General features: G+C 41.9%; 1 protein-coding gene across 1 annotated transcript; it reads left to right on the forward strand.

The window, feature by feature from the left end:
- The first annotated feature begins 235 nt into the window (after positions 1-235).
- chst3a (carbohydrate (chondroitin 6) sulfotransferase 3a) lies at positions 236-10,611 on the forward strand. Its single transcript, XM_079559953.1, has 5 exons — positions 236-478; positions 6,356-6,519; positions 7,304-7,834; positions 9,155-9,410; positions 9,997-10,611. The coding sequence occupies exons 2-5, from the start codon at positions 6,440-6,442 to the stop codon at positions 10,435-10,437; spliced, it is 1,308 nt and encodes a 435-aa protein (XP_079416079.1). The 5' UTR covers positions 236-478; positions 6,356-6,439; the 3' UTR covers positions 10,438-10,611.
- The last annotated feature ends 3,258 nt before the right edge of the window (positions 10,612-13,869 follow it).

A 13,869-nucleotide genomic window follows, 5' to 3' on the forward strand; every position in this document is an offset into this window, starting at 1 on the left:
GACCTACACGCACAGGATGTCCCACACGGCGGAGGAGAGCGAGGAGAAGAAGAAGTGAAGCGTACACTCACTTTTCCTTCACTCAAGTCTGCGCCTGGCCCCGCGGTGCCCAGAGCGCTACAGCCTCATAAAACTTTTTTTTTTTTTTTTTACGGCGCTCTTGACGCAAACAATCCCGTTACGCGTCAACACGTGGCCTCGCGCTCACGTTAAAAAAAAAAGTTGAGTTTCGCGTTGTTTTCGGTTTTTATTGAATTTTTTTTCTCAATCATGCTTTCCGTTTTTTGACGTGGATGTTCAGTCGAGACGCACGCTCGCCGCTGCCTCTCCTCCGCGAGGGGGAAGGAGCCCGTGGGACATAATGGACCGCTGTGTGTCCCCGCTCGAGACAATATGCAGCTGGATGCGACGGATTTGAGGAAGAAATCGCCTTCCCTCCGTGAGAAGCTGGAGAAGATCGGACTGACATCGACGACAGGTTTGTACCAACGACACACACGCACGTCTTCGCATCACGTTTTCTTTCTTTCTTTTTTTTTTATCAATGAAAACGGACTCCAGTTTGACAAGCGTGGGAGAGAGCGTAACGAGGCTGTAAAAAAAAAAAAAAAAGAAATCATTATGCTGCATGAAACGGACGCACCAATGAAAGATGAATGCGCCACTGTTACCGTAATCCTGGTCACGTCACGCAGATAGAAGGGTAATTGGGCAAAATGCGAGGAAGGGGGGGGGGGGCAACAACACCAACAACAACTCCCTTTCCCGAAATTAATTAGCTTGCGAGTCACATCCAGGTCCGTTTCTGTTTTTGAATATTCCGCTTTCGGAATGCGCGAAAGAATGATAACCTCATCGCGTATTAATGAGATGCGCAAGCGCTTATTAGTGTGTATTCAGACGGGGCTCAATGGGAACGATGTTAGCGCCCCATTGAGAAGCCCCATCCCCCTCAATCACTGCTTTATGTGGGTGAATGGAGGAAGAGGAGAGGGGGTAGTATATTCACCAGCTCATTCAACGACCGGAGACGCCGCGGATCCGCGACTGCAGATTTCACGACAGTTGTTTTTAGAGACACTGTTGAGATGGAAAAACTAAAACCCGTAATCCATTCCCAATGGGTTCTGCACTCAGAGTGTGTTCTTCACGGCGACACGGATTTGCAAGCATGCCGTTGAAAGTGAAAGCTTTTTTCCGCCATTATGTCATTCCCACTATACTGTTGGGAGAGGCGTCATTCTACACATTAGGACATGGCTGGAACATGTAGGGGGCGGAAAATACTTATTTTTTAACATGTTTAAACTCTGTATAGTCCCTTTAAGCATGAGAGGTCCACTTAAATGGTTATGGAAATGTTACACAGTTTTGGTAGTATGGACTGTATAGCTTCATAAATACAGTCCATATCTGTTTAAATAACAGATATTTTATTGAAAAAAATAAAATAATATATATATAGTAGCCCTATTGAGCACACTTCCCCCACCTTGCGTGTCTATGGTGAGAATGAGTTGTTGGTGGAGGTCGGAGGGTTCTATGGCGCAGATGGCAGCCTCGCTTCATCACTGTACTATATATCTGTACTATATATCGCAAACACATATTGTTTTGCGATATTAGGCGATGCAATATACGCATCGCAAGAAGCCGCAATATATCGCAAAGTCACTAAATAATAATGAATGATACATTTTGTTTAAATGCGCCTTTCAAAACACCCGAGAAAATAATGACAACAGGAGCTAAAGTCTTCCATCGAACTCAAACGAAAAATGTATCAAACTTATGAATGTGCAAACGTTCTGTTCCATTTTAGCCTTGTTCTGGTCCTGATTTTGAAATCTTGCTGAAAAACAAATAACCGTGTTAAGATTCAACTTGAACAACCTGTATTGATCCACAAGCCAAATTGCGTTGGCCCAGTAGCCTAATAATAGAATCTATACAAACAATTTACAGCAATACAACTAATTAAAGCAGAACTAAGTAACTTTTTTACCTTAAAATCCATTTTTAACACAAGTGTTGGGGTGATTGGGGGGTCTTTCATCTCCCCCTGGTGTCTCTGGCCAGAAAACCACACCTGCAACTTTCCCTGCCTCCGACCCGGCAGCCCCCAATACACACTAATGGAAAACATCTCCCTCACTACCCTCAGTTGTTTACAAAATCACTTTTGGCTCACATTTCTGAGATTTATGACATGGCACAGGTAAGTCCTGAGTGTATTCTGTCTACAGCTTTCGGTTTGTTTATGACCATTTTGCAAAACGTTGTTTTTTTGGTTTATCATGATCAGAGCTGGAGGCTAGCGCCACTTTAGCGGTTTTTACAGCCAAGTTTGAGCGGAAAAAAATATCTCCATTGTATAATTGGGTTGTGGCACAATGTACAATATTCCTCTCTCCCTTTGTCTTTTCTCTGTGTAGTATTTACTCTCATGGACAGCTGCAGTGGTGCTTGTGGCCTCTAGGGGCAAAAGTTACTGAGTTCTGCTTTAAAGAATAAAAATGTATGTGCAAAATCTGGGAAATAGTTAAGTTTAGTAAAGTGACGCAATAATGTCGTTATTTTATATTGGACCCCCGTATTGCATATAATATTTGTTTTTTCTCCAAATGAGAACAGAGTGAATAATGTGCCCAGAAAAGTGTCATATAAAACTGCTGCATCATTTCTTTATTTTTCTCCAACTGTCCTGAATCTGCTGTTGTGAATTTGCAGCGGCTCTGGTCTGCAGATTCACCCCCACTCAGCTCATTGGCACCAAAAAAAAAAGAAAACAAATGAAAAAAAAAAGAAAAGAAAGAAGGGGAAACGTGCCCCCAAATCTCTCAATCACTCATAAAAGATAGATGACACCTCCCCAGATCTGACGCGTGGGCCCCAACAGCTAATTGTTTACACTTAACACCCATGGGTGCGCAAGGAAGACTGGCTTTCAGAGAGAGAGAGAGAGACGCCGCTTTTTCCTCCCCCCTGCGCCCGGGCGTCTGAAGCCAGGCAGCAGCCATTAATGTAATTTGTAGTGAGATGATAAACGGAGTGATGTGCCGTTTCTGCTTGAGTGGCCCGAGTCAGATTTGCCAAACGCTCCGTTGACTCCTGAATATGGAAAAGAGCGCGACGCCCGGCGCTGACAGTTTTGACGGCGATGGCGTATTAAGCTTAGATAATTGGGTGATATTTACTTACAGAGCACACAATCAGTCCGCCTCGGCTTGAACACGTCTCCAAAACGGTGTCTCTTTCTTCCTTAATGATATGCTTTGTAAGACATTACTCACTCCCTTGACAGATCCAAATGTTATTTACTTTTCACCAGTTAAAATAACACGCGTTTGCATTTCGAATTACAGTAGATGTCAAGGTTTTTTTGTCCTTCCCGGGATTTAGCAAGCTGATCGTCGGTTATAGCCAAATAAAGTGTTAGGAATTTGTCAAGAAAAAGCACACAAATAAAAAATAAAAACCTACTAAACTTCTCGACGATATGTCCATTTGTACAAACATTGCTCATACTCAGACTCGACACTCAATGCGATGAAATTCTGGCTCTGGGTCAAGTAATAATCCATTAGCCTTGAGCTTCTGGATCTCTGGAAAAAGGCTCCAACCACTTCACTTAAAGGTTAAATGTCCCTATAAATAGTTCCTTTGTATTTGTGCCGTCTTTCAATTAGGACTGTGCGGCACTAGCCTTTTCCCTTTCTATTCACTTCTACTCGATTCCAAGGCTGGTACTGAGCAGAATTTCCATTCACTGCCTTTCTTTATCTCGTTGGAGCAGCGGAGCTCAATGAACAGTGCAGGACATGTCATTGTGTGGTTACTGTAGAGAGTGCACCCATACGTAGATGTTTTACAATTGTTTTTATACCGAAACTACTAGATGTCGAGTCTTTCCCATTGGTATCGATTTTGAAATTTGGGTCACTGGTATTGAAAGCATTGTATTAAAAGAATCACCGACGTTTCACTCCTCCTCCAGGGAGCGTTTTTAGTCGGCACTATCCCAGGTGTGCGACAGCTGGACACACAGACCTCCAAGTCTGTTGAGGGCCGGGCGTATTAAATTCTTAAGTTGAAAGTACTAATAAGTTTAATGCATGTTCTTAAAGGAATAGGCCACCGTTTTTACATACTGAGATATGTTCTTACCTTAGCTTTGACAAGATCTTTAGGACCTGTCTGATCTTCACCCGTGCCTTCAATCAAGTAAACACAGCGCAGACGGCGTTAGCATTTAGCCTCTCCCCCTCTCTCTTCTATCTTGACCTGTTTTGGAGCTATAGTGGAGAGCAGGAGAGGCTAAATGCTAACGCCGTCTGCGCTGTGTTTACGTGATTGAAGGCACGGAGGAAGACCAGACAAGTCCTAAAGAACTCGTCAAAGCTAAGGTAAGAACATATCTCAGTAGGTAAAAACGGTGGCCTATTCCTTTAATGACTACTTTGCGGCTTAAAAAGCATAAAGATTCTGCCCAAATTCATCACCGGTTCTTATTGTGAGTCAGTGGCATTGACAGAACGTCTACACAGTGCCCCCTGCTGTCCTGGAGTGTATATCTTTTATATATGATGCTAATTTTTACTCATGAGCCTTTGTAGAAATGTAGTGGAGAAGAAAGTATTATACCTTTCAAATATGGAGGCGTAAATAAAGTCACATTGCCTTTAATCATTAGCTCCAAGCGCGTAACCCAATCTCTATGTATACACAATGATGCAACCTTCATATCCAGAGCCCTGATTTGCCCTCATGCGCCGGGACCTTTTTAGTAAATAACAGCGTACTTGTGGACTTCTGGGAACGGGAACAGGGCCCGTTTAACTGTGCGCAGACTGTGGAGCCTTGTGGGTATGATTTGGACTTTCCATGTTCGGAGAAGTCTCATCACAGAGCTCCCTGTATGAGAGGCTGTTGGAACAGTGCAGCGGGCTCAGGGGAGAGCTACACCTAGCAAAGAAAACACCAAACTAAGTCCATGTAGTCAGGTAGAATTTTCCCCCCATGTTGGTAATGATGCACTGCGTAAAATGTTGAAGCTTATTGTCGTCAGAACACTTGGCTTTCTTCAGCATTTTTGAAAGGTCTTGTTGGCAAGCGCTAAGGAAACATCGGATAAGCCCTAGTTACATCACTACACAACTCAATTACATATCATGATATTAGATAACACTTAAAACATAGCCAACTGCGCCATGTGTTGTTTTAACTCAAAAGATTAACTCAATCTTTTACAATTGACTTCACTGTATCTATGTTTTTCCATAGGTTTGTACGGGAAATTGTAACTTCAAAAGCCTTGTTTTTCTCACACCAGGCCCAGGGACAGTAACTCAACTTTCTCTCTCTTTCTCTCTCTCTCTCTCTTGCAAATTACTTTTTGTTTTTACCTATACCTATATATATTTATATATATTTATATATGATGATACCTTACACATGAAACTTAGGAAAGTATTTTTCTCCACACAGGACAACTTCCATATTCAAACAGCAAATTAAACTCGTCACCAACAAAATTCTCATAACAAAAAATATAATGACATTCTGTTATTAGAAGTCCTCAGGTTACAAATTATGCCATTTCTGTATCAACTGATCCTTCAACCCCAATTGGTCCTGCGTGAACAATTGTAGTGAACAATTTTAATGAAGGTTTTGTTGATACACCATATAAGGGAAAGTTTTACAGGAGTGAAGTAGTTTAATGTAGGTGTTTAGTCATTTAGGTGGTTTATCAATTGTCAGTTTACTCTTTTGTGATTGACCTCACACAATGTTGTTGTACATTTGTGTAATGATGCTGAAAAGCACTTTACTTTGCTTTTCAAAAATGACCCAAAATCCCTTTTGATTATTTATTCTTTGTACATAATATACAGTGGCTGAGGAACGCACTTCTCTTTGGTCTTCATGGCTGACATTGCTGCGATACTGCCCCCGAATGGTTAGGAGTGACTCTCGAAAGCTTAGCGTAATATGGAATCCTATGGGGACTTTACACGTCTCAAAAACAACTTAAATTCCGGGCTCCAAAGACTATATTATTTCTAAAGATAGAGCTTCCTTCTGTGACCTACTGTTATTTGTTCTGTAAATGAAAGTTTTAACTTTGGGCTTTGATTGACTGGCCCCAGAGTACAGAGTTTCCCGCCTTTTCAGGAGCATGCTCTGTAAGAGACTGAGCTGCCGTATTGGATTCTCTCTCGACTGGTGTTATTAACGTAAATCTACTACTAATATGGTAATCTGTGAACAAATTGAACATAGAATATAAACCTGGTGATAAACTTTTTTTTTTTTAACTTCTATCTAACTCCAAATCTTTCTTTCTATGCAGAATGAAGTCCCGCCTGCTGCGCGACCAAACCCCGATGGCCATGTCACTGATATAGAACTTTACAAACTAAGCCAGGACTCGAGAATGAAGACCAAATATGCCATTGTCTTCATCTTTATTGTGGCCCTGGTCATCATCGAGAAGGAAAGCAACATCATATCCAGGTAAACACAACTGCGGCGTGATAAAAAGTAAACATGTAGTCAGTATATGTGGGTGTGTGTGTGTGTGTGTGTGGATGTCTTTAATTGATCCAATGGGACTGGCTTCATCATGTTGGTTATACATTCTAATGACGGAGATGCATAAACATAAGGCCGGGTATAGCCCACAGGGGAAGCACATATGATAAATGTATGCTTTGTTTTCAGTATGTGCAGTTCACAGACATTAAAATGCAGTGTCAGTCGGGACATGTGCCAGTGATTCATATAATGTGTAGAAGAATCAGAGATAACAAAAAGCATCAAACTAATGTTATTCTTATCATTTTGTGCTTGATAATTATAATTACTGTAAGTTATAGTAAATGATTTTGTCACTGAGCTTGAAATTGTGTGCTTTGAGTCCAGTTAATTGGGCAGTGGTTGAAGGCTGGACCGTATAATTAGGAGAGCATGACAAGCATTAGAGTGTTGAATATTAGTTTTATATCTGGTTAAAGTCACACTAGGGAATTTTCCAGATTATATGTTGCTATGTGACCAGATGATTTTATATACAGCATACGGCGCAATCCTGGGTGGTCCGGTTTAAAGGCAAGTGACCATCAAGGTGAGCTAAGCCTTCAATTGTACATAGGGACCAATGCAAATCATCAAACTCTCGGGCTGAAATGAGGTCATACTCCGACCAAAACACCTGACTTTTGCTTTTCAACATACAGTATGTCCATGTGGTTCATATTGTTCGCACTGTTCTTACATGGTGCATTTTGTTTGTCATCAGGGTGTCGGATAAACTGATCCAGAGACAGAACCCCCAACAAACTCCTCAGACGCCCCTGGATTACAGCAACAACACCAACGCTGCCTTGAACATGTTAAAACTCCTGCTCTCCAAACTCACCAACGGGAACTTCTCTGATCTTTCTGAAGACCAGGACAGCCTCCTGGGCCTGTCCAGCCTGAGCGGGGGCCGGAAGCATATCCTCCTCCTGGCCACCACCCGCACCGGCTCCTCGTTTGTGGGGGAGTTCTTCAACCAGCACGGGGAGAGCATGTTCTACCTGTTCGAGCCGCTGTGGCACGTGGAGCGCATGTTAGCCAGCTCTGCGGAGGGGAACAACGGCACAGTGCTGGGGGGTATTTACCGGGACGTCCTACAGGGGCTGTTCCTCTGTGACTTCAGCCCGTTGGAGAGGTTCATCTCCCCCTCGCCTCAGGAGCATGTGACGGCCTCGCTCTTCAGGAGGGAGTCCAGTGTGTCTCTGTGTGAGGAGCCAGTGTGCACGCCGGTGATCAAGGACGTGTTTGAGAGGTGAGGACCAGACTGTGGAGCTGCTGCTGTGTGTGGGAATATCAGGTTTTAACATGGCATCAGAGAGGGTTTATGGGTGAGTTTAGAACATGAAAAACTGCAACCACATTAATGATGACTCTGCGTGACTTCCTCATGCTGTGCTGTCTCAGACAGCCCTATTAACAACACATGCTGGATTTGCACTTTTCTCATACAGGTGTGGCCTTATGGAAACCATGGTGGTTGAATCAAATTACATTGACTAATAATAGGCTAATGAGGACAAAATTACAATCAAATACTTATGTAAAGGAAGGGCTTATTATGGGGCTTAAGGTGGCCCCCTTGTGTCTTGTGGTGTATATGCAAACCCTACTGATGGACTTGCCTTTATCATGATTCTACTTCTTTCTTCTAGTTTATTTGTTACTTCCCGCTATTCTATACTTCCTGCAATTCATGAGTAATACACTTTATTAACCTTTTGCAACCAGTATAGACCTACTGAGCTTTTAGTACTGTATCTCACAGGAGTCCTGTCTCCAGAGAGGAGCATATTGTGCACGCTTTAACTCTTATTTCAATGTCTGGGTTAAAGGCATAGTGGTTCACTGTAAGTGATTCCAATAACAAACTCAGTAATACTGTATTTTTCTTAAACCACTATTTTAAAATATATAGTCACTTTGCTATAAATGTTCAAAATGAATACATTTACAAATGTTTAGTAAAACTTAAAGATGCATTATGGAACTTTTTGTGCAAAAAAACAAAATTAATATTTAGGCGTAATTTACCTTTTTGTGACCCAGTGGCTTAATCAATCAGTCAATCAATCTTTATTTATATAGCGGTTTTCATACATAGCACAAAGTGCTTTACAGATTTAAAAACATTCTCTCACACCCACGTCCTCCCACAAATACAAACACATTGTCGCATTCACACTCTCCCCACCCACCTCCCCAGAGACACACCAAACAAGCACATCACACACACTCAAGGTAAAACAATGGACGCAATGGACATAAGGCTGAGGTAAGGCTTAATGGGTGGTGAGCCTTTACTTTTGATCCAGTATCAATAGTTTTGTAGGTTTTCTGGTGAGACCTTTAAGCTTATATCTTCAATTCAATAAAGAAACATCAATTTATACACACCCCCCCCCCCCCCCCCCACTCTTCTCCGGATAATAAGACTAAACATGTTCTGAGCTCTCACTGTTTATTATTTTTGAGAATAGAAATATTCAACATGCTATAATATCATATAGCATATGACATATTAATTCAATTCAAAATGTATTATGTACAGGTAACATTTTGTTTATTACTCTAGGTATCACTGTAAAACGCGGCGTTGTGGGCCCCTGAACCTGACCCTGGCTGCTGAGTCCTGCGAGTCCAAACAGTACCACGCCGTAAAGACCGTCCGTGTCCGGCAGCTGGACTCACTACAGCCCCTGGTGGAGGACCCGCGCCTGGACATCCGCATCATCCAGCTGGTGCGGGACCCCCGAGCTATCCTGGCCTCCCGCATGGTGGCCTTCTCCTCCAAGTACCGCACCTGGAAGACCTGGGCGCTGGACGGCCAGGTAACTGAGAAAAACAAAATGCCTAAATAATGCAAGAAAATACCCCTATGTCAAAAGATGTTATGAAACATTCACGGAAGAGGGAAACAGATTAAATATTAGTCTGGGCTACTGAAACATGCGTGACAGAAACATAACACTCCAGGCATTTTTTTGACGAGGATATGGCATGATCACATGGTCAAAAGCCCCAAACATTTGCATAAAAAACATAATACTTCAGCAATAACAAAATTCCAACATTTCTCTGGCGCCATGAAAGACATTGTAGAAAGACAACTTTTTCCAATTAGATGGATCATAATGGGTCCATTTGATGTACTGTGGTATTATTTTCACACGTCTGCTTTCACAGTATATTGGATAGGGTTTTCGCACCTTTAACTAGTAGAAAAAAACTGGGTACAGGTCCTTACAAACCTGCTGGCTTACTGAAAAACAATGACTAAAAATGAGACTGAAGACTGAGAAACAGCGCCATCTTCTGCCTTATCAACAGGCGAAGCACTAAACGCTGCTAATCAGAGTCAAGAGAAGGCCGACCGTTTGCTCCGAATAAGTATATCTCGACACTTTTACATTCCAGGTGCCAGAAGACGACGAGGAGGTGAAGCGACTCAAGGGCAACTGTGACCACATCCGTATGTCCGCCGAGGTGGGACTGAGCCAGCCGCGCTGGCTGAGGGGCCGTTACATGCTAGTGCGCTACGAGGACATAGCACGCTACCCCATGGAGAAAGCCCAGGAGATGTACCGCTTCACCGGGATCCCCTTCAGCGACAAAGCCAGGGACTGGATCGTGAGGAACACCCAGACCACGCAGGGGGCCAGCGGGATCTACTCCACCCAGAAGAACTCCTCGGAACAGGCGGAGAAGTGGAGGTTCAACATCCCCTTCACGCTGGCGCAGGCGGTGCAGCGAGTGTGCGGGCCCACCATGGAACTGTTCGGATATAAGTTTGTCCACGACGAAAAGACGCTGGTCAATAAGTCCATAAGTCTGCTGGAGGAGAAGGTGTTTTACTGATGCACAGGGAAACAAGGGGGGACTGTAGCGTTTTAAAGCAGCGGTTCTCAACTGGGGTGGTCGGGACCGGAAAGTGGATCACAGGACTATTTTCAGTGGGATACGAGCTTTAGCCAAAAATGTTGGCAACGTTTTGGTAGTTCTCACTTCCCAGCCTGTGACCAACCCTTGAATCAGCGGGAATATTTGAAACAGTCAGTACTGCAGTATGTATTGCAGCTCAGTTATGACATAGTTTTTTTCAATGTTCATTGAAACTCTACAAGTGCTGTCATGGGTTAAGCATTTGCCCACAAACCAGAGGGTACCAGATTGACTTTATTGTTCACGCACTGCCCGAGTGAAACACTTGAGCGGCGATGCTAATTCATTTACAGAAGATGTGATTCGGTTATGGAAAGAAGGGAAGTCGATGTAAAGGGTATGGGAAGTAGCATATTTACTCAAGCAGATCTTCACTTCTGGACTAAAGAAGACGACTGCTTCGATTGGGACCAAGACAAGAGCAACACACAATGAACATGATGTCACTTTGTGTGGTTTGTGGCTTAATTCAGCCTATTCAAATGTTAACACGTGCCATATTAGCTGTTTGTCCAGGGGCTGCGATGTAAAGTGCTTTTACTGCACAAACAGAAGCTAAACGGGCCTCACTGTGCCGCATTCATGGTCGCCGCTTTACGAGCGACAGTATGTACCGTCCTCACCCACGTCGTGCCTCTTTCACATCACATCCCCCCTTATCGGTATGCTATTTATTTGTGCGTGATGTTCTTAGCCAGGTCTGGTACTGAAGCTTTATGTGTTGTTCATGTCACATTCAAAAATATTGACATTATGATGAGAAAGTGTAGCTGCTTGTGGTTAGATATCCAGGGAAACAGAGGCAGGCAAATGTAGCTCATAGTTTGCTTTTCTTCTAAAGTGTGGAGAAGTGTCTTATGAAAGGAGATTGGCCATCTTTTTTGTTATTTAGCTTTTAAGTATTCATTTCAGAAATGTCTGTTTTGGGGAAAAGTGTCAATATTTGGTCTCCTCTTATTATAATATCCTCCAATATTTAGTTATAATTAAAGAGTTTGTAGTTTAGGTGCTACTGTATATCACAGGTTCAGTCTTATTATTGCTGTTTCCTATAAAACATACAAGCAGAAGTGCTCATATTATGCAATACCAAGGATTTATGTGAAGAATAACTATCCATTATATAATAGTGGGGACAACAGTGGAGAAGGTTCAGCCCTTTTCGAGGTCACATTGTTCACTTTGTGATACAAGAAGTATGTGTTTGAGAATAGCCCATTAGCCGCCCGTAACATTCAACATGAGAGTCATTGTTTTGTAGTTACGACTGACCTGAGCACATTATAAATTCATCATCTTTTGTTCCAACCATAGACTGTAAATTAAGAATGGCCTCCATTGCCTCCTTTCTTCCTAAAGCCTATTGGAAATGGGGGCAGGCTCCAAAAGTTCCTTGTTGTAATGGACTTTCCATTGAAACTTGAAGTGATTCTTGAACACAGGCTCGTCATTCTTACTTCCATGAGTTTGTCTTGACAAGCACAAAATCATTATTTATTTTTCTTTTACTATTTTCGCCCTATTCTAAATATAGGAGCACGCTCCAAAAACCCAGCCAAATTGCTAGCATGAACGAGTGTCAGTTAGCCTGTGCTAAACTCTATGGGCGAAGCCACCCTCACTTAGTCCATCGCAATCCACCATCTATGGTTTGTACATTTTCAAACATTGAACAACATGACCATGGACAATCCAAGTTTGGTTACCATATGGTCTTTTCTGGAATAGTAGCCTATTATTTCTCCTCAAAGTGGACATATTATGCATTATTGAAGCAATACATTCTTTAGAGTACCGCAGCATTGGAATTGTACATATTCATAATTTTAAATGTTGTCTATGTGAGGGAGAAGAGTTTTCCTGGAGCTCCCCCCACAGGCAGCAGTAGGAATTACTTAGTAAAAGCAAACTTTCAACATGTTTAGCAAACACACTTAAAGCACAGAGCTGCTCAGAACCGATCTGATGTTGGATTATGGGCTTTGAAAAAGTGGAGGACTGTTTTGTGTTCATCCTATGACGCGATATGACCCAGGAAGTACACATCAGAGTGCTACAACACGGTTCACAGCTTAAACAAAAGTCGATTTTGAGTGACATTTCCCCTTAAATCTCCTGCCCTATAAGATGTTTATTTAAGGGTGATTAAAAGAAGCACACACACAACTGTTGATAAAAGAAATGTAATACTGGCCTGTACAGTAGCACTCCAGCAATTCATTTAAATATATCTTTTATCAAAGTCCTGAATATTCTTCTCATGACAGCTATGCACCGATCACAGTATGTCAATGTCTTTCTCAGGTAAAAATCATAAATATCAAAATAAAACTATCAAATATATGCATCTATGTTGAAACCTCGTATCCTCACTACAGCGTCATGTATACCAAATGCAGCCTGAAGCCGTCGGATTCAATGCAATTCAAATGAGACAGACATGAATTATGGATATTTATATTTATGTGGCCGAGATGAGATTTTGTGTTTTCATCCAATGTGTCAACCACAGATGCTGGGTGTTTTAAAAAAAATAAAATACAGAAGCAGAATCTTGAATGGAGTTGTGTTTGTTGAAGTGGTTCCAAACATATTTTAGCCTATTTTCTTTATTTTAGACCTCAGCATTAGCACAATATATCGGCAAATTATCCATATCTGCGTGAGTTAATAATAAAAGTGCAAATGACTCAGCTGCTGATCCATCTTCACCTTTTTGTTTCAGTTGAATTGAACATGCCGCATTGAAATGGTGAATATTGTTACTGCAATATTCAACTTTTCAGGCCGGGACGAACAAAATCACTCAGCCAACAACTCAGAACCCACTTCTGTAATGTAATGTCATTTGTAATTTGCGTTTACAATAATCTAAGGTGCAAAACATTTAAAATCTGGTTTAATGATGTTGTTTGGATACTGTATTTTGATGTGGCTTAATTTCAGTAAAATATGTTGTTTTCAATCAAAATACATCAAATTCTATGCCAGAAATGAAAGAATATTGTCTCAAAATCATCTTGCGACCCCCACTTTAGGAACCACTGTGCTATAACAGGGGTTCCCAAATTTTTTGGCCGGAACCCCAAAAATTGACACACAACCCGGGACCCCCATTACATAAAGTTATTCCCTCTTGTGCTACTGAAGGGTAGTAAACAAACATTTTAAAATCAAGTTCATATGTATTTAAACTGTTTTTTGGTGATATTTGCAAGGATTTCACAAATTATATACTTTACACTCAAGAATGTACTAAAACAGGAGCATTTTACTTTTCATTTCATCTTGAAATCATCTGGGGTCCCCCACACAAGGCCTCACGACCCCCACTTTGGGAACCACTGT

Source organism: Gobius niger, assembly GCF_951799975.1.
Source record: "Gobius niger genome assembly, chromosome: 7".
Classification (NCBI taxonomy): Eukaryota; Metazoa; Chordata; class Actinopteri; order Gobiiformes; family Gobiidae; genus Gobius; species Gobius niger.